Source organism: Barbatula barbatula (genome assembly GCF_947034865.1).
Source record: "Barbatula barbatula genome assembly, chromosome: 7".
Classification (NCBI taxonomy): domain Eukaryota; kingdom Metazoa; phylum Chordata; class Actinopteri; order Cypriniformes; family Nemacheilidae; genus Barbatula; species Barbatula barbatula.
In genome coordinates, this window is record NC_136770.1 from 17,463,377 (window position 1) to 17,487,060 (window position 23,684).

The window sequence follows — 23,684 nt, forward strand, 5'->3', positions numbered from 1 at the left end:
GTTTCTCTATATAAGCTCTGAGGACCTGAACCTCTCAAACACGTACTTTGAGGTTTAATCCATTTCCTTATAATCACGTTCTGTAATTGTCATTATTTACAGATCATCTCGTTTTACATTACCTGAGTGAATGAGTGAAGATGAGAGGCAAAGTCACAACAGCAGCCACATGATGCGAGTGTCAACAGTCAACTTTCTGAGCATGTAGCACTAGAAGATCAGATATATAAAGACGAGAACATATAAGAGAGCAAATCAAGTTTGACCTGTGAGTCATTAAACACCAGAAATGTTAGACTGACCACTAGTTGGTCATAAATGCAATTTTGATTAAATTATGTTTGGGTGGGGATAAAACACCTCCTTGTATTTAAGTGTGCGCGTGTTATTAAGAGTGTTTCTGTGATCTTTGTGTTGCCCTTGTTCAAATGTTTTGGGTAAAAATGTTTCAAACCACACTGAAGAAACCCATACAAAATGCATGTTTTTATTAAGTCAATATTTCATCCATGCATATACTTGTATATACTCAAAAATATAGAAATTGAAATAAATAGTCATTACATTTCAGAGTATTAGTTCACAGCACCTCCCACAGTACACATATATAGATTTATACTTTCTCCAGCTTAGTTAATGATTTGTCATTACATCTCTTCATTACAACGTTTGATGCCTTAATTTCAAGCAGGCACAATGTACATGTGGCTATAGTCCAGTTCATTATCATGTGCGGCCTAAACTCCCATCTATAGGCTTAATCTTGGTATGAATACCGTATGAATGATGGAGGGGTTTAAGGAAGTAAGTGTTGATACTGTGGCAGGTTAGAGCATTCAGGTAACACTTTGCAATAAGTTTGTGTTTGTTAAAGGTCCAGTGAAATTTAGTGGCATCTAGCGGTGAGTTCGCAAATTCCAACCAACTCTCCCTCCCTTTCAAAGCACTACAGTGGCTGACACAGAACTAAGATGTTGTTACGTTTTCGCTTCTTTGCCGAAGGAGATAACATATTTATGAGCTCTGTAGAGCAGTTTGTCTGTTTAGGGCTACTGTAGAAACAACACAGTGAATTCCATGGAAGGGGACTCGCCGTGTAGATAGAAATAGCTCATTTTAAGGTAATAAAAACATAACCCTTTATTATGTAAGGTCTTTATACATCTCAGACATAGTTATGCGTATTATATTGCACTTCTGTCAATAGAGCCTCCAAAAAATTACACACAGCACCTTCAACATTAGTTAATGCGTTAGCTAACATGAATGAGCAATGAAAACTTCTACACCATTTATTAAGGCCCAAGCACAATATGTTTCTATATAAATATAAATATTTGTATATATTGCAAAACATATTTTTGATATCTATTTTTGATTGCATCTGTTAATGTACTACGAAACTAACAAGAACAGTTGTTTTGGCATTAACTATGGACAGTAAGATGAATAAATGCTGAAAAACAATATTGCTCAATGTTGTTTATGTTTGGCGTGGCATTAACTATGTTAACAAACAGGTCTACAGCGTTATTGTAAAGTTTAACAATATTTTAATAGACAAGTTCCTGCTTTTTCTCATTAAAGTTGCAAAATGTTCCACGCCCTATTTCATTTTCTTAATGAGAAGAGAAGTGTAGGACAAAAGGATGTGTCATAAATGACTTGCGCCCCACTGTAACACAAAAAGCTCATTTTTAGGAAGACTGATCAGGTCATACCAAGACAAGCCATAGATACACCCTAGGGGAGATATAACAGGAAAGTGCAATAAAAATAAATATGTGTATATCTGATATTTTAATAACATTCGTAGATTACGCTTGATCCCCTAACAAAAATATAGTCACATTACCTGCAAATAGAAGGCCAAAACATTTAACCATGTACCATGCCTGATCCAAGCAAAGTTAATATTTTGAAAAGAGCTACAGTAGCTGTGCTTCAGGACAGATTTGGGAAAGCTCGCCCTTCGTGGCCCCTCCTCGAATACATTTCTCATTTGCCGTTTCTCCAACACCTAAATTATTAAGGTAAAGAATCTCCAAATGACTGGCAAGTGCGGTGTCTCTACTGTTGACTGTTGGCCAGCAAGTCTGTTTGAGGCAGTAGAAAGATGACTCTGGCGGAGCCAGACAGAAATAAAGACAAGGCATCGGCATTCAGAGCGGAGCTGTAGGATCTGTGGCTACGGCTGGATCAGTGTGAGCTTTCAAAAGGTCCACTATCTCAAAGTTGGAGGCCTTTGTGGCTACTGAAAGAGCTGTGTGACCATCCTGTAAGAGAGACAGAGAAAATCAAAAGTATAATGTAAGTGATGTTGATTTTAAAAGCAAAATTGGCAATAAAAATCTAAAAAAAAATTTGAATTGAGACACTTAAAGATTAAGTTTGTTTCTTAAAATAACAATACAGGTAAGTAATAAACAGCCTAAATATTTTAATATGAGTTGCTAATTTAAAATATTGTAAGATAATAATTAATAAGAAAAACAGCGAGAGATGAATAACCCACTTGACCGAAACTGTCCTAAACAGTCCAAAACTGTCCTGCCTCATTTTTCACAAAATTGTGATTTAAAAAGTTTCATGTGACGTACAAGGTTATTTTAGTTTACTAAAATAACACTTTTGAAACGTTTCTGTTCATTGAAATAAAATATTGATCTAAAAATTATTGGGAAAAACTTGACTAAAGGAAATATTGAAACGTGGCCTCAAAAATAAAGTTAAAATGTTTAAAGCACCAAAATTATAATAATACAAAAACAGACTATAAATAAACAAATAAATTATAAAATGACAAAAGCATATACCAAAATTAGTAAAACTTAAACTAAAATTAACATAAAAACTAGAAATCTAAAAATAAAAGCTAATTTAGAATATTAGTAAAACTAAATACAACTTAAGCAAAACAATAATAACTCTGGTGACATGTTTGATTTACTTAGGTCCTATACACATGTATGCATTTGGTAAAACATTTGTATTTAACAATATTAGATCAGTATATGCAATTATACCATTTTGCATAAGTAGTAATATTTTAAAATGTGGTAATATTTTGTTAACATGTAGGTGATACAAATAAAATTGAAATAAGAATGATCACTAAAAAGGGGAAAGGGAGAATTAATCACCTCTATTGACCAATTTTTATCATTTATTTATATATTATAAAGCCTTGTTTGAAATAGAGCTTACCTTGTTATTGTGAAATATTATTATTTATATAAGTGGGCTTGTGCTAGCTTTTTTTAAACTCATGCAACTTGGTTAAATAATGCTGTGGAATTAGTTAATTACATTCCTTTTTATGTGTCTAAATACATTTTAAGTTCACTTCAGTATCATACTTCCATTCTGTAATTCTGTAAAGTTTAGTTGAAGTGGATAATAGTAACATCAAATATGTGCATTAGACGGGTAAAAGGGCCTTCCCCAAAATGCAGGTAAATTTCTCTTAAGCACAACGGGCATAAGGTTCAATATATCTCCGTTTCTCTCTCACCTTATCTTTGAGTGACGTGTCACACTCTGGTCGCTCAAGCAGTAGTTTGGCTATCTCAGTATGCCCATGCTCACAGGCACACATCAAGGCAGTGGAACCGTCTCGGTCCTGTACATTCACATCAGCACCACAGTCTAGAAGAACCTGCACCATCACTGTCCGTCCATGACTCACTGCGAGCATCAGTGCTGTTTGCCCTGACTGGTGGGGAGTAATGAAAGTTATTCAATATACAAATTATACAATATTGCAAAATTGTTATAAAATAACAATATGCAGAAACATCTGTCAAACATGTTGCCAGAAATTGTAAAAATGATCCAAAATGTAATCTAGGCTATTCTTATTCAACACCACATTTGTGACTAGTTTAATAATGTGTACGTGAGTGAATGTGTAGAATTCCTATTATGTAATTCATTTGTTTTTCAGAGGACAAAATTAAGCGATAGTTCACCCAAAAATGGTCGTCATTTTACTCTGTATGACTGACATCCCAACATTCTTTAAAATGACGTCTTTTGTGTTTTGCAGAAGAAAGTCATACAGGTTTGAAATGACAAGAGCGTGAGTGAATGATGACAGAATTTCTATTCTTGGGCGAGCTATCCCATTATTCATGCTCTGACGGGCACAGAGAGGTATATTTCTGAGCTTGTTTAGTATTCAGATTCCTTACAGGAACAGAGAAGCTTTAGCTTGTTTATGTTGTCTGAGGCATTTTCAGTAAGTGTTTGTGTGTTTTTGCAGTACAGGATATTGTGTTGTCATGCTGTGTGTACCTGGCTGGCGCATGCGTTAATGTTGCCCATTCCCAGTAGCTGCTGTGCCACCTCCATGTCTTCAGGGCTCTCAGCCGCAGTAAGGGATGCCAACATTATAGCAGTGTAGCCGGCCTTGTTTTGTTGATCCACCTCACACAGTCCTGATAAATGTACGTTTGAGGAGAGAAAGAGATGCACAGACTTCTAAAAAAATATTTATTTCTTCTAAAAAATAGATTTGAACACACCATCCAATTCAACAATAACAAATGAATGAAATTGTGATAACTTTTTAAAGCATAATTTCCTAACATAAAAATGCTCTTGAGAACAGTCACCATTAATGCTTGAAGGATGGATCCCAAAACTTTAAAAGTCTACAAAAAAGTAATATTTAAGCAATAATGTCATCACAAACATTGAGTTATTATTGGCTACCCTGCTCTCCAGATATTATCATTGACATCTGCTGTTCAAAAACTCTAATACTCACACTAAATGAACTTCATCTTTAAATGCATTTTACTTCACAAATGAACTTGAATGTTTCTTACCCGTGTCTAATAACAGTTTGACCACAGAGAAGTTAGAATGGGACACACTGTAGTGCAGCGCCATGTTGCCATTTCCATCAGCTAGGTTCACTATATATCGCAAAAGGGTGGGAGTTTGGAAGCCCACCTCTCTCAGGTACAGAGTGACTGTATCTGCCTGCGAGTCCTTCTGACTGGACACACGAAACCACTCCTGATAGAGCACCATGAGAATCTGCCTCTGAGATTCACACAGTGACGAATGAGTTTAACCATGAAATAATAAAGTTATCACTTCTACATTGGTAAATAGGTGTCCTCATATTGGTGCTATATATAAAGAGAGCAAATTCATTCAAAGTCATTTAACATAGATACCCTGGTTTATTATGTTATTGATTCTGTACATTTCGACAAGCAACAAAAGGTACTTCCATGTCTGTAATATCAATTCAATTACATTATTCATGTCTTCTAAAATATTTAATCAACATACAGTACAGTCTCCGTATTACAGTGTAATTGGACAAATAAGTACTTAGTAATATTAATAGAAAATGTACCTATAACAATTAGGGTATAGTTTGGGTAGTTTTCAGGATAGTTGCTTGTAATTATGCACAATTTACTGTTATTACTATATAAAGTGCATGTGACATGCAAAACAAAGACACTGTAAAAGTGTTATCAATTCGCCTATTTCGCAGAAAGGACAGAGACCGGAAGTAGGGGAAAATGTTTCCCTCCCGCACTGCTGCCATAGCCATTAATTCATTCATTCAACCACCCATCCATTCATCCATGCAGCATGTTTCCTCACATGCATTCAACTTATTTGCCAAAAGATAAAAAGTAGTATATGTTGTGCGATTTGTTTACGGTTTACTGGGAGATGTAAAAATAGGGAAAGCAAACATTATAAAAACATTCTTTTTTGAGCGATGTATTATTATAAAGGTCTGATATACAGTATGTTAGACAAATCAGCACAAATGGAGCACTACATGCCTAACTTCTGTTCTAGTCTCCGCAACTGTTGCAACAAGCGTTTACCCTACTTCCGGTTTGTACACGTCACGCTGTGAAATAGGTCTATGCTTACCATCTCTGCATTTGGGGAAGCAACCTCAGCCATGCGATCCTTCAGGAAGTGACAAGCAGCCGTGAAGCTCTCATTAACTAACTCACTGCAAGAGCATAGTACATAGTAAGTAACATCAAAGACAAGTAACCGTTTTCATACTGTATAGTTTCATTCAATAGAGACGATGAGAAGCATTTACCCTAAAAATAATAAAAAAATTTAACTCATGCATATGTCTTCAACTGACAAATACAGATACAGGGTGTCAATAAAAAATCTGTATTTGAAAGACCAAATGAAATATATAATCATGGTAACATTAGTTGAGAGGCCTAATTCTCTGGGGTCTCAAGTAAATTGTTACCAATGTTTTAAGACATGAAGCATTGTTGTCACAATGTTTGGCTCTGGCACATGCGAGCTCTGTTACTTGAAGAATATTTATATACACTGTACTTCGCCTAATGTGTTTATCGGACACTTTCCTGAAAAACAATCAGTTTTTCCCTAACGGCCACGTTCAGTTTAGTCGTTTAAGTGTACCGGTCACTGGGCATATTAAACCTGTCACTCAGTGCTTGTTTTATAGTGGCTTCCTGCCAGATGATGGGCATGAATAAAGACAGGATTGTGTCCGATTCATAACAGAGGCTCCTGCCTTTGGGGAACATGCATGAGGGGTCACTGCGCACTTTAATGTGTTAAGCCAACTCATATTATGAACTAATGAGATTTTCACACCAGATTGGAAAAGGAGGGACCACAAAGTTCATGAGAATCTCGCTGTTTAACCCTTTAATGTTTATTCTATTGCAGATAAGTCACGGAAATGTAGACTATCTGTTAATGATGTCACATCAAAATAAGAAAAGAAATGAATCAATGAATAATTTAGTATGTTCATTAAAACATTATTCTGACATAAGATAGGTAAACAGTGAAATGTCATTTAAGAGTACAAAATTAATTTAAAATGCTTAAGCAAACAAATAGTTTTTTTGTGCATTAAAAGTAGTAACTTTATTTTGTCCCTTTAAAAGAATTAAATCTCTTAAAACTGCGATCCATAAATTTGGCCTCTCTACTGCCATCTCTATTTGAAATACAAAATTGCAGGGTACTTTACATATCGCTACGGTCATACTAAAACCCTGTATCTTCATATTTTGTGGGGTTTTTGTTATAAATAATTTTTTATGCCTTTATGTTTGTCATTGAGTTTTGCAAATATCTGACCAATAAAACGCATTTAAAAGTGCTTGCCAACTTTAACAACACAATATTTCATTATTTAAAAAGTACAGTGTTTTTCCATTTCCTGAAGAACATCCGAGGTTTCCGAAGGACAGCCACGGTATTTATCTTTACATGTGTTTAAGTCAAATGACGCCAAATATTTCCCGTGAAATCTTACACAGCTCAACTAATAAATAAATATTATAAGCTTAACATGGTTGTCATGAGTTTTGGTTTATGGTTATAGTAGTTCTTTCAAGTGTCTTTTTTGGATTGGTTTATTGTTTCATTGTCTTCAGGTGTGCCTTGTTAGTCTTAAGTCCTTGTGTGTATATATGCCACAGTGTTGCATGTGTCTAAGGTTGGTTATTAAATGTGTATACAGTATACAGCAGTAGCGAACCATGACTTTTAAGCCTCGCACAACAACAACAACAACAACAACAACACCACCCCCCCAAACACACACACGCGCACACACACACGCACACACACACACAGTATAGTACAGTATTTTACCTTACTGTGCTTTCCTATATAAGTGAGAATACATTAATATACCATCACTCACACTTGCCACATGATACATTTACAATGCTACTCCATACTTGAAATGCAACAATAAATGTGTTAAAACGTGCTCGTCAACTTTAACAACACAGTATTTAATCATTTTAAAAGTACAGTGTTTTTTCCATGCCCTGAAAAACAGTGAATGTGGACATTCAATGTTTCGGTAGGACAGCGAAGAAATCCCTGCAGCCTTTCTTTTCATCACGGCACTTCATCTCACCTCACAGGCTGCTCCTCCTGGGGACTCATGTCTGTCTGAGAGGCATCAGGCTCCTCAGAGCCCTCTATCACCTCGGCCTGAACCCCTTCACCTTGCTCCCCAGTAGCAGCAGCCTCCTCCTGGGCCGTTCCACTCTCCTCCCCGTGCTCCACCTCAGGCTCCGAGCTATCCACCTCCTCCCCCTCGTCCTGAGCCTCCTCCCCACCAGAGTCCTCACTCGAGGTGGACTCATAGCTGGACACAAAGATAACTTAAGTCAGGAGGGTTCTTTTCATTTTAACCTCCTTTCCAATCTTCCTGTAGGTCAGTCAGTCTAATGTGACCACTAATACCACCTGTCCCGCTTGTGATCCAAAACGTACAGAAGTTTTATGTGTATTGAATCTGTCTTGTATGGAAAATATCTTGAAATGCATGGTTGAGTAAACAGTTCCTTACGGCTAACGGCAAATTGATGTAATTAGTCTGTTGTGCACGGACATGCAAAATGTGAGTGTTTATACAATTAGTTTAAGTGAGAGGGACCTCTGAGGGTTTCTTATGTGATGAGTCTGTATGAAGAATGCTGCTCCTTCATGGATGTTTTTAGATATGCAGGGGGAACAGCATTCCCACAATTCCTAAAGGAAAGGGGTGAATGGAGGTCTATAGCTGCGGGTCAGGTGACTATTCGTTTATAAGCGTGCTGAGCATGAGGGCCCCTTCGGAGTACTTCAGATTAAAGACAAGGGGCCCATGCATAGGTTGTTTGCGACAGTAAAAATATATTTTCTCTCCGTCTTTGATATTTATCAAAAGGGGGCCAAAGGACTTCAATGTCGCAAATTGCTCAGCTGCTACCAGTAGCCATGAATCACATTCCATATGTGAATAGTATTATATTTTATTTTTTATAATGTAATGCAAAATTAGATTAAAAGATAAGGATCAGTGAAACAGCCAGTGAAATATATCCAGCATTTTAATACTGCTGTTTGTCCTTGGCTGACAGTACTAAATAACACAGTAAAATGATATTATAGTGGTTCTGGTCAGAACTGTGTGTAAATTCTGAAACCACCAGCTGTCATCTCAGAATAGGAGTGCAGGGCCTTCCTCCAGAAAATCACAGACTATCAGACATAGACACAATCCAACATATCTGCCAAGACTCCCATACAATTTTCAAAGATACAAAAACAAAAATAAAACAAATTCTAAAGCTAGCTCGGTATTTATTTACTATTGCAAGTTATAAAATATTTTCTTTAGCATGTTGTGTCATAAGAGGACGAGATCACTGTAAATCTCTGTGTTTTGGGAATTAATTAAACCCCTGCTGTATAAGGATCAAAAGCTAAAGAGATATTAAACAATATTTAATTAAAGATATTGAGTAGAAGTTTTCATATGTCTAATTTCCTCACATCTGTTCATTTGCATAAAGGTAAATAGGAGGCCGACCAACCGATTAATCACGATTAACCGCATCCAGTTGAACAGTTTGTATTTACATAATATATGTCTGTGTACTGTGCATATTAATTTAGTATTTATAAACGCATACATTCATATATTTAAGAAAAATAGAAGATGGAAACATTTATAAACATTTTTATAATTTATTTGTAAATTTACAGTAAACTGTAAATAAATACATGTAAATATTTCCTAAATATATAAACACTTGTATGTGTTTATAAATACTAAATTAGTAAGCAACGTACACAGACATATTTTGTAAACAAACTTTTATTCTGCATGTGATTAATCGCGATTAATCGTTTGACAGTGCTAGTAAAAATAAAACATACTGTCTCACTGCAACTTTACCCTGTTCTTAATTCCCAAATGTGTAGTGGTTGGGGAGCTACACGTCAAGGTTAAACTGATAAAACACTTGATTTAACTGATAGACCCTTTTCTTTCTGAACAGACATACAGAAGGCTGTTTGTCCAACTCTATTAGGATATTGTTGTTGAAGGGTGGTCAAATACAGCTGAGACAGAGCCATCTCTGCTGCCAAACTAAACAAATCATTCAGCACACGGTCACGGGCATATAGACAGCAATAGAGAGACAGACACAGCGAGGACACTTTGTTCTACGTGTTGTCTCAATGGGTATCACTCATCATGCTAATGCACTCACATAAAACAATGAGGACACCTCATGGCCTGTTTCTAACAGAGCACCAAGATGGATGAAACAGATTAAGGGATGCAGATGGATAAATTGGTCATATTGATGCTGTGTTTGTTTTGGTGCCATGGATGCTAATGAACCAACCTTGATACTTTGCATAAAACACCATCAACCGTGATTTTAGGGGAACTTTAAATACATCCCTTTAGACGTTTAAATTATAATGCCAGTATTGTTTGAAGAGATTATTTATCAAAATCTAATCATTTAAAACATGGGTTAACAATAGTTACAGATCAAGCCCCATTTCCTATCTATACTGTTATGCAGAAAAAAGGATCAAAACTCAATTTTCTCTGTAACGCTTTATAATAATGTAATTATATTATACTACTTAACAGAAGTTAAAAATTTAGTTGAGAGTTGGAACTTAGAAATGTCATGAAAATGTGATGTTCTATACAGTCTGATCTTCTCTCCTTTCCTCCAGATGAAAACCCTAGACTTTTTTCAAAAAGATGGTGATTTTATGAAAGCATTGCCATCCGCCATTTAAAACAGAACATTTTGTTTGCATGCAAAAATGCAAAAAAATGTGCACATAAAATAAAGAAAAGCATACCCTCCGTTTACGCCAACAAACTTCAAGTTCTTCTTGGCTCCCCCAGTGCCCTGCTTGTCAGAACAGTCATTCTTCTTCATGATAGATTTCAGGCCTGATGTGGGGGAGATGGTCAGATATGTGAATTGGTAAGCCAAGCTTGCACCTGTTCATCCTCCCTAACTCAACTCTATGAACTATAAAGTCCATTTGACCCACCTGAAAATAAAGCATACACTGTAAAAAATGGTTTGTTAGATAACAAATATACTTTAACTACATTAAGTGACAAACAAACATAATTTTAAAGAGGCAGATATGCAGTACAGTATGTATAATCCTGTATAAACATGTTTCTGCTAATATAACCTAAAAACATACCCTAAATAAATCGATTAAAAACTAAATCAACCTGATTAGAATTTGTGCCTGTTGTTTTCTGATTGTAATTTCATTGAATACATCAGTTTCAACTATTAATATGCATATTCAGTTCATAGAGGTTTCTTTTAACTATTTCCAAATAATTGGTCACACTTTATTTTAAGGGCCAATTCTCGCTATTAACAAACCATTAACTACGACTTTTGCATCAATAAACTCCTAATTTGTTGCTTAAAAATAGTTAGTAAGGTAGTTGTTTAGGTATTGGGTAGGATTAGTGATGTAGAATATGGTCATCCAGAATATGTGCTTTATTTACTAATAAACAGCCAATATGCCAAGCATTCAAATAAGATACTTGGTAATTGTGAGAATTGGTCCCTATACGAAAGTGTTACCATATAATGTCCCAGAATTCATTTAGCAGAAGAAAAATCACACACAAATGCTGAATTGTGAAGTTGCTGTGCTTGCGTTGCACTCATTCATAATGTAGTGCACCAAGCTGTCAAAACAACTGTTTCAGCCTCAGAGGAACTCATGTTTAATTACAAAATGCTCCTACAAATAGAGCACATCATTCTCATCTGCCAGGAAAAAACTCAATCATATCAAGTATTTAAAAGGGTAGTATGTGTTTGTATTCGTGCAGAAAACAGAGGTCCATAACATGCAATGAAGCCTGTGTGTGCAATTCCAACAAAATACAACAAATACTTTGGAAAGCTTCTATGGTTTGGCAAAAGCTCTTAAAGTCTCATGAGACAATGTGCATTCCACTAAAAACATGGAGAAAAGCTTGAATCAAAATAAGTCTGGACACTCTTTAGATACCTTCAACCTATCCTCCAACCCATTCGACCATGTACTGTAGGTAATTTATTCCATGCCTCAAATAGGACATATAGGAGCCTTTTTTAAATAAGCGTGAGTAGAATCTTTCTTTGAGTTGAATCTTTTTTTGTAAGCAGCTAAGGCAATTTCAGTATTGTAAACACAGGGGGTAAGGGAGTGTGTTTAAAGTTCACACGTTACGTATCAACGAACAAGCATTCTAAATGGCCGTGACGGTCAAGCATCATTTTTTGGGCGAGCATGTTTCAAATCCTTCATGACTTTTTTTTCTTTGGAACACAAAGTTAGATATTTGAAAGAAAAAAAGAAAGTCATACATGTTTGGGACGACATGAGGCCAAGTAAATTAAGAACAAATTTTAATTTTGGGGCAAACTTTCCCTTTAAATGAACACAAACCAAGGCATGTTGTGGTATTGCTGTCTAATGTAGAAATCAGGGACCTGACAAGGACTGAAGATTGAAAAGTTAATCAACTTGCAGAAATAGCAACATATGCCAATATTTATGACCACAACATTTTACAAGCACTGCAATATAAGTCAAACACTTTAAAAACCATCTTGGCATACAGGAAGCAGCTTCAATAAACCAACCTAGAGTTTCTAAAGCACAGATGCATCTATAATCTAATAATCTAATAAATGCATATTTTGAATTTGTTAGTGTTCCAAGCTGACTTTGTCCAGCAATGTATGTTCTAGCTCTGGAGACTATTATCACTGACTTTGCCTGACTCTCAAAACCTGCACATCAAACTTAATGAGGCTAAGGCCTATTTCCCACAACTTGTGTTTGCAGCTCCTAAGTGTGTATTTAGTGGCTTTGCCATTAAGAGGTAACAGCATTCACACTATTCACGTGTGCACGATGCTGAGTAGCAGAAGAGTACCAGTATAACATTAAACAACCTTATTGAAAAAAACTTGCACTTTCTAATGCTTTTGATCAGCTTTTGATGACTGGTTGTGTTGAAAAGAGCTGACAAAAATTTACATCAACTCTCATTCAATCATAGAAAGCACATAAATGACTAAATGGAACAGAAATTCATCCTACCTGATTGTCTTGCAGCCCCTCCTTTCTGAACAGGCGAGTAGAAAGCAGACAGGGCACTGAGGGAACCTCTAAGGTGGCTTTGAATGGACCTTATTTTGGAGGCATGAGGTTTCTGGGAGCTCTCCCCTTTTGGATCTTGCCCCCCACTTCCCAGGCTGGCCCACTGCTCATTAAGAAGACCCTGTAAACGATTAACAACCTGACCGATCGCAGCAGGAGAGGCTGTCGCTTCAGATGCCCTCTGAGACTGAGATTCCTGCCCTTGTGATTGCAAACCGGCCCTTTTTTCTCCTTCACCTTTATCTGTTAGAGTGCTGCTTTGAACATCTGCAATCTCAACAGATTCCGTCGCTGGGACTGTGGTCTCATAGACTTCACTTTCATTGGCCATTGTCTCAACCATGGCACTTTCTACCATCACAAATTCTTCAGTGTCACTCTCTGCAACCACTGTGTCACTGACTTCGACATCTCTAATCGGAGTTAACACATTATTTTGAATATCACCCTCATTGATTTCTACTGAGTCTGTCTTCCCTACCATATCGGAGACTTCCTTGAAACTGCTAATTGGTAGATCATCCAGGACTTCAGTTTCTATTGCCCGGTCACATGTAACAATCTCTACACCAACTATTTTCTCTGATGTAGTGACTTGGGCTAAGATTTCAATATCTCGTGCTTCTATCATATTTGTTTGAGTGCTTGAGCATTTAAAGTCTGCTTCTTTGGGACCAGCAGCTGGTTGAGGTTCTGTTGAGACAGCTTTCTCCAGGACACTTTTGCTATCTGTACTGACTGATGCATCACAGGTGACAACTGGCTCTGGCAGTGTCCTACTAACTTCCTCAGTAGGACCTTGAAGATTTTGCTCATTTACTCTATCAATCAATTCCTGTATCCTCTCCTCCTTTAGCTTATTCTCATCTATCTGCTCTCTTAATAAGGCATTTATCTTTTCCAATTCACAACTAGCTTTGCTTAGACTCTCTTCCAACGTTTTAATTTTTACTTCAAGCTGCTCCTGATTAGTGACAAGTGTCTGTTCACCAGGTTGAGCAACCGTACTTTCATCAATTATGATTATACTTTGTCCCTCAACAGTCTCTATTTTCTCCACATCTCTTTGATTGTACATTTTTGATGTACATTTAACTGTATCACCAGATTCTGAAATCCCTTCCATTACTGTTGACTGCCTTTCTTCTACCAAATTCTCTGATGAACTCTCCTGCTTGTTTACTTCCTCAGACATACTTTCTAATTCTTCTTCTTGAGGTGTGGACTCTTGTGAAACTCTGTCTGATTCATCGGAATCAGTCGGGGTTTCTGCTTTGTCTATGAGTATCACTGGTACGGACATTGGAGTATGAACTTCTTCCTTTTCGGACTTTGTCTCAGTTATTTGTTCATGTTTTTCAGATTCCTGCTGTACGACATCCTTTACCACAGGAGTTTGTTCCATTACTTGCTGTTCTGTGGTTCGGTCTGACTGTAGTACTGCAGCATCAGTGTTTAGGGAAACTGCGGGAGCATCATCCAACTCAGTTGTAACTTGAGGAACAGTATTGTCTTGAGATTCAATCTGAGGAACCTTAGTCTCCTCCAACGATGAAGGGCTTATTTGCTTGGATTGGTGTTCCTGAATCCTTTGAAGCAGCTGCTCCCTCTCTTCTCTAAGAGAGCATATTTGAGCCCTGAGCTCAGGGATAGTCTTGACTTGTTCCTCTAATTCACGCACCCTTTTTAACGCAGCTGTGATCTGTTGGTGTAAACTTGCTCTGTCCTGGGGAATACTGCCTCTCCTGTCACTTCCATCCGCCGGTTTAAAAAGCTTCTCCGTGGAGCCATTTTGAGATTGAGAACTCTGTTCATCAGTTGAGTCTGAACCTTTCCTGCGTGGGACATTAACAGGCATGCTGGAGGCTCTTAACAGGTGAGGCCTAACGTTAAGGCCAATGGGTTCTTCACTGGATGTCTGTAGAAGAGATTCTTCCCCAGACTTCGGAGAGGGAAGAAAACCACTTGCAGGGATCTTTGTCTGACTGGAGGTGGAGGTTCCACTACTGCTACTACTAGTGGCATCACTGGCTCGGAACTCAAAAAGCTGCTGGACTTCAGTAACACGGGACTTGGGTTTTGACCCTAAAGTGGAAGTATTGGCCCACGTGTCTTTGGCTAGTGGTCGAGCACCATGCCCGGGTAGGCTGAAGTTGCGTGGCAGTGTGCTGTACTTTGGGCCCCTGTTTTTGCGCTGGATGTGCACCCTCTTGATTGTGTTACCCTTCTCTATATCATCTACATACTTCAAAAAGTCCAAATCCAGGTGAAATCCATAGGGTGTCTCTACAGAATATGGCAGCTGTTTTCTCTGCAGCCCGCTCTCAGAGGCTTTAGAAGGAAAGCCATTTGCTGAAACACAAGGTACACAATCAGACGTTTTGCATTGCCTGTTTGTAATTCCATTTGAAGCAGACATTGTATTAGGGAGCATATGGAGCATGATTAGACCAGACAACAAAGCAGCTGATGGTGTTATCATTACACAAAGATTTGGAAAGCAGGAAACTCAAATTCTTTTCAGCTTTGTCTGTTTTAAGAGAGGGCAGAATACATTTACGTGTTTTTAATTGGAAATAACTCTTACCACTTTTTTTGTCCATTATTTCTGTTTTAGCAGTGTCATAGATGGAATATGTTGTAAACCTGTTGAAAGATCAAAGACATACATCATATCGTCACTTGATGCTAAAACAGCATGTCTCCGGTGAAAAATACAAAATACAATCTAGACTTCCTGTTGAACACCAAGGGTCACTTAAAACCCCTACGCCACTAACCCCACAGTGACATTGCAGTATATTTTATTTAATTGACTCCAGATGGGACAGTTTTTGTGGGACTGATTTAGGCAATGGAAAACAATTTTTACCATTTTAGATTTAGGATTCTTCAGGGACCTACGTAAAACAGCTCATCACAATACAATCATGTTAAAATAATCTGAAAACAGCAAAAAGCATTACATCTGGAAATCTAATTTCTAAACTAATATGTGCACTGTCATATTTTGAAGTCACAATAGTCACAAAGACAATTGCAATTGACAAAAAGGTTCTTAAAAGAGATGCCACAGAAGAACCATTTTGGTTTCCCAAAGAATTAATTTCTCAAAGATTCCTATAAGAACCGTTTCTTTCTTACTTTTTTATAACATAATCTTTTTGTATAAATAAAACATCTTTAGAAGATCTTTAAAAGTTCTTCATGGAACTATTTAGACAAAAAAGGGTCTTCTATGGCCTCATGAAGCATCCTTTAAAAAAATTGTATCAACTCCCATGTCTTTTAAAGAGTCCTTAATTTTGTTATTCTTGGCATAATATCTCATATAATTTTTTTATTTGTTTAACTGAAAGTCTTGGGATGTAATGATACATGAAATGTAAAGGTTCTGCTGGAGAAGAAGACACTTTTCATACATTTTGCTTGACTGGAACCACAGTAAAACCTCTCTGGGCACGTTTGCAGAACCTAACTATGCACAACGCTTATGGGAGAGCGATTACTCAAAGATTTGTCATCTGGCTCTGATTTCAATGTTGAAATCTAGGCCAGGGGCTTGGAATTTGGGCTAAGGAGAGTTTGGACAGTTTGGAAAAAGGCTTTTCTTCAAACGTGCTACTTCACCAGGTCTCAAGAAAGCTGTATCATGGGAAAGCTGCTGGATGTCCTTACCAGGAGGTAATGGCACAGATAAAAATATCAAAGCTGACATATTTGGTCAAATCATTCCTCCAGACAGCTCAGAGTGGATGTTTGCATTGAACTTTGCCTGTGAAGTTGTTACTTGTTTGATAGATGTATTTCTTAAAGTACAAGCAGGGATAGAAAAGTGTGCAGGTTGCTTTTTTAGAAATGGCTTCGAGCCGTGATTTGGTTGGGCACTCAAGCGCTAAGCATTCTGATGAGTGGAATAACAGAGTGCCAACACAGCATTTGGTGATGGGAACATCACTCAACGTGATTTCCTTTCACAATACATTTACTTTAGAAAATATTGTTTTAAAATTGACGCTTCTGTGAAAGAAATAGGAAGGTGGGACATAATGGTTAAAGCCCCAGGGTTGTAATCAAAGCAAAACTGCAAATGCCATGAGCAATCACCATTGTGCCCTTGTACTGTAATAACAATGCAATTGAGTCCTCCTGGAAGTTCAAATTTACGAGCATTGAGCAATATACAGTATGCACATTACACCATGATGTGCATATAAAATATTATGTTTGTGAAGAAGTAGGCAGAGGGGAACTTGTAAACCTTTCAGATTTATAGGGCCACTATAACAAAACATAAACCAAAGGATGTTGTATACATATTATATGTTATTAGGTAACATACATCTTATAATTTTGGGGAAATGTAGTTTTGCCATTCAAGGCTGTCAGCTTTTTAGTAAGTTATATCTCTATTCTTTGTTAACAATGCAAAAAATGCCAAATAACTACTGTACATTGCATGGTTAACTTTCACTATTAAAACTTATTGCTATTCATATCAAAATAGTTTCTGCCATGATTCTTGATTTATCTCCAACTAAGACATCTGGAAGAGATTCCAACTAGTTAATATAACTTGATTTTTTGCAATGAATGCACTAAATATGACCATTCGTTAAATGCAGAATAGATGCACTGAATCTGATTCATGACGTCTACATTTTCTTGTCGTTTAGGATCCCATGTTTGAGTGGCAAGCCAGCACTTGAGTGCTATACGACAAATAAAAAGCCTTTATTAATAGCAAATTTTGACAGGGCAACAGGTCTTACAAGTTACCCTTACACTGAGGAGGCATAATGGCCACTTAATTGTAACCTAAAAAAGCTACAAAACCATTGTCAGTTGTTATGATGCTAAAACCTCATTGCTACATTAGTCATTAAGGAAATATTAAGCATCTTAATTAGACTTGTCAGTGTACAGCTTGCATTTATCAAAGCAAATCCATATAACAGTAGGAGTTTGAGTTTGACTGACAGTTGAATCCCCAAAATCCGACACACTGCAGCAAGCATAGAAAATTTACTGCTTCTTAAGACCTCCCGGGGAAGGAAGGAATAAGGCAGTGACGGCAGGGAATAAGGGGCATCCCCGACCCAAAAAATGTTTAATGCGATCCAAATACACTGGCTATCCTTGAGTCTTAATTAGGCAGAGCTGGAATGCGCTTGTAATTGCTGAGGAAAGTGAGGCCTGCTCCCTTGTCAATTATCCACATGGAACAGAGGGACACAACACTGCCTATTTAATTAGATACTGAAAAAGAGAGAGTGAATAAGCGAGGAAGCAGGAGAGAACAAGAGAAAGTGCAATGGTCACTGGAGAGAAATTACTTTAATAAGACTTCAACACAATCCTCTTTTGGCCTTACTTGGAGGAATCGCTTTAAACTTATCAGACTTCATTAGTTTATGCATGGGCGTCAACACCTTTATTTATTTATTTATTCTTTTATTGCAGCAATGGCCCACTTTCTCATCTGAGAGGTGCAACTTGATTTGATGGATCAAATTTGTATTTTGCTTGTATTTTAAACAAGATATTATCCCTTTTTAATTTTTGGCATTGTGCTTGATACTTCATTCGTTTGCGAATATTGGATAAAGGGGATTTTGAAGAATGTAGGACAGCAAACAGTTCTGGAGCTTTTTTGACTAACAATGTAATTTTTTCGATGGGGTCCCAGAATTGTTTGGTTACAAGCATTCGTCCAAATATCTTTCTTTGTTTAAACCGGTTTGGAACAACTAGAGAGGGAGTTTTGGGGTGAACTACCCCTTTAAAAAGGCATACTTTACATTACAGTTTAAACGTTAAACTGCATAAACAGAAATATGATAAATATAATTGTGCCAACATTTCCATTTGTTTAATTACATCAACATTTTATTTAAAAAAGGGATAGGTGTAAAACAAAAAAAATGGTATTTGATATAAAACATGTCATGTATCTGAACAAGATGTCCAGGATATCTGGTATAAAAGTAGGTTCTCAACTAAAAAGATTTGGCGACATATTTTACCGTGGACATGGGGCATTATCTTGTGTTATTGCTGCCAAAAAAACGATTTTTCCTTTCATATGGCCATAGACCCCGGTCCTGGTTGAAGTTCCAGATATAGCAGATTAATATGGTGAACTTTGAATTTGCATGAGAGCAGAAGATTTGTTTCTTGAACAGTGTCCCAAACAACTTGTGGTGATGGAGGTGCGGTTTTCCTTTATTTTTTATTAAATGCTTTCTGACCCCAAAATTCAACTGCAATGTTCCAACTGTGCTTTTTTAGCCACACAACACAATTTTTAAGGGTGCCAATAATTGTGACCAGGGTGTATTAGAGAAAAACATTCTTTCGTGAAGTTATATTCCCCCCACTTCAAATTATTTACTTTAATGAAAGGTTGGAATACTTAAGATTTTTTGAATGAAAGATCAAAAGGAGAAACAATGCAGATTTATTTTCACAGCCATCTTTTCTCATATTTACCCCAAGGGTGCCAATATTAGTGGAGGGCACTGTAATTAAAAAAATACCAATGTGGTTACTTTAAAGATACTAAAATACAGCAGTTTTATATTGTTTTACTCACAACATAACCCATTGACTTGGTTTTGTGTCATTTAAAAAAATATCATATTTTGTGTTCTGTATAAGAAAGAAAACCACACAGGTTTAAAATGACAACTGAGAGTAAATGATAACAGAATTATCATTTTGAAGATGAACTGTTCCTTTAAGTTCATGTTAAGCAGTTGCATCTTGAAAAAAAATCATATTTGATTACACCAAATACCCCTTGCACATTATAAATATAATTAGTTACCTTTTTATCCTACTTTAGCTCACAGATAGCCCAACAGTCCATTCGTCTGTGAACATTAATGCAAAGTCACTGTTTGTTTAGCTATTCACAGCAGATTTAATTAAATCTTTCTAATCAAATTGGAGCCGAAGGAACGGAAGTGAGGGAAGGAAATCAATCTCATTTGCTTTCTTTGTGACGGTTTAGGGGCAAAAGAGAGACACGCACACACACACGATCCCCAGCAAGCGTACGAGCTCGGCATCTCGCTCTCATTAAGAGTGCTGAAGCCTTGAAAAGAAATCGAACCAACCACAGCCACAAAAGGCAATAGAAACCGCCTGAACAGCCAACAAAACAACATCTGTGGGCATTCTCAAGCATGCCAGCTGGACAAGCCGAAAGAGATTGTTAATATTCCACATGCCTGTTATCAGTGATACCCAACATAACCCTACGAGCTCTGGTTTCACAACACACACACATACAGTAAATGCAAAAAAAATATTCTTCCATACACATGGCATGCTTGTATTAATCATTTCCCCTTTTCTGATCCCACTGCTCTCCCATCTCTCCTTCCCAGTAGCTCACGTCTCTTCCATTACTCGCATCTAATGACAATAAACAGATAGCGAGCGGGCTGTCTGGCAGGATGCAAAGGCCTGCTCCTCTTCCCCTCTTTGATGGAAGGTTCTAGATCTACAGACCAGCTCTGCAAAGCTTCAGACATCTGGAGGAGGTAGAGAACACACAACATCTGTCCTACTGAGAATGGAGGCAAACTCAGGAATTAAAGGTTGGACCACCGGAGAGAAAATGTTTTTATACAGCTGTCCACTAAAGTATAAACACTTACATACACACGAGGAAACAGATACAAATACCTTAAAACTAATGAATGTGTATTCATGCATGGCCACATATCGAGAACGTGTCTAGTTGTTAAAGGTCCAGTCTGTATTTTTTGGGGGATCTAATGCCAGAAATGCAATCTTCAATGGTATAAAGATCTGAAATAATGAAGCTTAGAATTAACCATTTCTATACATACATGCATGAAAGCAGTGTATGTTGATTTGTATAAAGTGTTTAATACACAGTAAAGGTAAATATATTGAGACAACATGCACTCCTATGTTCAACAGCTGAGCATATTTGAAAACTGACAAAAATAAACCTAGCCTGAAGAACAATACGAGCCCCGTTCACCCCTATACATTTAATTGAATTACTTCATGTTTCGAAAGCTGGAAATAATGCCTATAGATTACCCATCAGCCATGTGCATGCTTGCTTGGGCGGCTGCGTGGGAGCAAATGACAGCAAGAAAATGTGCAAGAAACGGAGAGAGATCATTCATTAACAATGTGTAGCAAATGTCTATGAATTATTCAGTCAAAAGCCTGTTTGTAACGCTCTGAGCAGAAGTGTCCTATGTTCTTATTAGTACAGAGCTACTGTAAGATAGCATCGAGATGTATGAGACAGAAACAGAGAGATAAAACATCGAAACAGAGAGATAAAACATCAAAACAAACGTACACACGTTAGGCTATAACGTATGTGCAAAGCCTGCAATGTATTTCAAGGGTGTTTTCTCAGAGGGACACACTGAAAATGGCAAATTGAAAGGGGGGAAGGGATGGATGGATACAGGAAGATGATAGAGGAAAGGGGTTGGTGGTGACAGACATGAGACCGGAGGAGGGGTAATCGAGCTCCAGCGAGTGACAGCCAGGTGCTATCTCTGTCTGTGTGGATCAGTCACATCTCACGGGATGCATACTTCCAGATTCCAACAGAGATAAGATGCATGCCCAGTGTTGAATAATCGCTTGCAAATGCCGATCATGTTTATAGCTGTGAGAGTCCGACATGAAAGGTTCACCACCTCTGCCAGGCTAATCCCATACAAATAGAAAACACCCCTGACTCGTTCCTCTTCTGTTTTTGCAATCACTCTCAAAAACACACACACACATACCAAAACAAATGCACAACGCTCTCATAAGAGTCCACTGAAAGTCAATTCTAGCTGTATCTATTCCAGAAAAACAACATTTCTCCGGCAACAGAAATCGACATGATCCCTACCACATTCATAATACACGTACATATTATAAAGGAGATGAGCTGGCAATATTCCAGAGAGGGAATACTGGTGAAGGAAAGAGCCGGAAAATTATTTCTGCACTGCAGCAATAGCAACAGAGCTGCCTAAAAACCAATCGATCCCATTCCGACTCTGTCCAATCACAAGAGCGTTATGACAGGCTGAGATTCTCACCTGCGTCGATGTGCTACATGCCTCCCGGAGCGTGCGAGAATGTGTGCATCATGGCAGAGAGACAACGACAGAGAGACAGAAAGAGATGGGGGAAGAGATAGAGAGAGGGAGATACAGAGACAGCCCCAGAGTGACGGGGGGAGAAAAGGAATTCCTCTTACCTAGCATGTGCAGTGAACGCTGCTCCACTACTGTCAACCCAAAACATGCAGCACCCCCCCTTCCTTTCTTTCTTTGAACTTCAACCTGACAATGCTTGTAAAAGCTACAATGAATGGGTTTGGCTATGGAATAAGTAGGGAGAGAGAAAAGCAGACACTAGGCAAAATATTTTCTTAATCAGTATTTTGGTCTTTCTTTCCAGGAAAAATATCTAAGCAGCCTTTAAACATGATACATTTACTTGAGAAACATAAGAGTCTTATATAAAACTAGATTATCTAGAACTCAGTTTATTTGAATTACAGTATTGACACTGGCAAACATGTCTTAAAATCTTACATGTATAAGACATTAAGGCTTGTTTTTAAAGCATAAATCTTGAATTAGGTCTATTATTTGTTTTTTCAGTCTGCAAATACTTTTAGGTGTGTGTTGAAGGGATAATTCACCCAAGAATGAAAACTATGTCATCATTTACTCACCCTCAAGTGGTTCCAAACCTGGGTCAAAGATATTTGGAAGAATGTTTGTAACAGATCTGGAAGCCCCAGAACATTTTATTTTCCCACATTCTTTAAAATTTCTTATTTGTGTTCAACAGAACAAAGATTTTAATACAATTTTGGAACAACTTGAGGGTGATTAAATGATGACAGAGTTTTCATTTCATTACCTTTAAGCAGAATTCCACCAATATTTTGTGAGATTAATGACTTTAGCAATACATATACAGATTGGAGACAATAAAGAATGTGCATAAAAACTAAATTCAAGTTATGTTTTTTATGCCTTTATATATTATAGTTTTTTTGTCCAATTTCTGTGAGATATTCAGATATTTACCCGAAAACACAACAAACTTACTGATGAAGACAATCTTTTTGTAGTGATACACTCTGTGCAATCCGACAGACTGTTCAATTTGCAATTGTGATATATTGGTATACATGAAAAACTGACCAATTGAGAAAAGAAGAGCAACAAAGATAATTCAGAAAAGTAAGTAGTCCTCACAGTCCGGAGCTGAATGCTGAATTCAGATGAAATGACCCAAACATCGGAGGTCTTCTCTTTCTCTCTTCTCTTCAATAACTCTCTATTTAACTCACTAACTTCCTCCTTCCTAAAAAGTGTTGAATTGTAAAAGTTATCTTTCCTATATCCCTCTAGCTCACTCTCTTGTGGCATCATAATTATGTCAGAACCGTTGGTGAATCCCGCCACAAAGCAATAGAATTATTAGTAATGGGTGGAGGTTAACCATTAATGCTATGCCAGATCTCCAAGACAACTTATCTTCTCACAACACTTGTACATCAGCTACAAGCGTGTACTAGATATTTTTATCATCCATAGGGAGACAAAAAGCATGTCTTAGCTGAGTACACATACAGTACATTATGAAATTGTGGGTGC

General features: G+C 37.3%; 1 protein-coding gene across 1 annotated transcript in view; it reads right to left on the minus strand.

Annotated features, from left to right (window-relative positions):
• Positions 1–464: 464 nt before the first annotated feature.
• Positions 465–23,684, minus strand: part of kank4 (KN motif and ankyrin repeat domains 4) — a 43,188-nt gene continuing 19,968 nt past the window's right edge. The window contains exons 2-10 of the mRNA XM_079460863.1: positions 15,596–15,654; positions 12,949–15,360; positions 10,672–10,765; positions 7,925–8,158; positions 5,914–5,998; positions 4,833–5,052; positions 4,297–4,439; positions 3,515–3,715; positions 465–2,276 (exon numbers count right to left, since the gene is read on the minus strand). Coding sequence (XP_079316989.1) covers positions 2,163–2,276; positions 3,515–3,715; positions 4,297–4,439; positions 4,833–5,052; positions 5,914–5,998; positions 7,925–8,158; positions 10,672–10,765; positions 12,949–15,360; positions 15,596–15,611 — 3,519 coding nt within the window. The 5' untranslated portion in view covers positions 15,612–15,654 and the 3' untranslated portion in view covers positions 465–2,162. The remainder of the gene's footprint in view (positions 2,277–3,514; positions 3,716–4,296; positions 4,440–4,832; positions 5,053–5,913; positions 5,999–7,924; positions 8,159–10,671; positions 10,766–12,948; positions 15,361–15,595; positions 15,655–23,684) is intronic.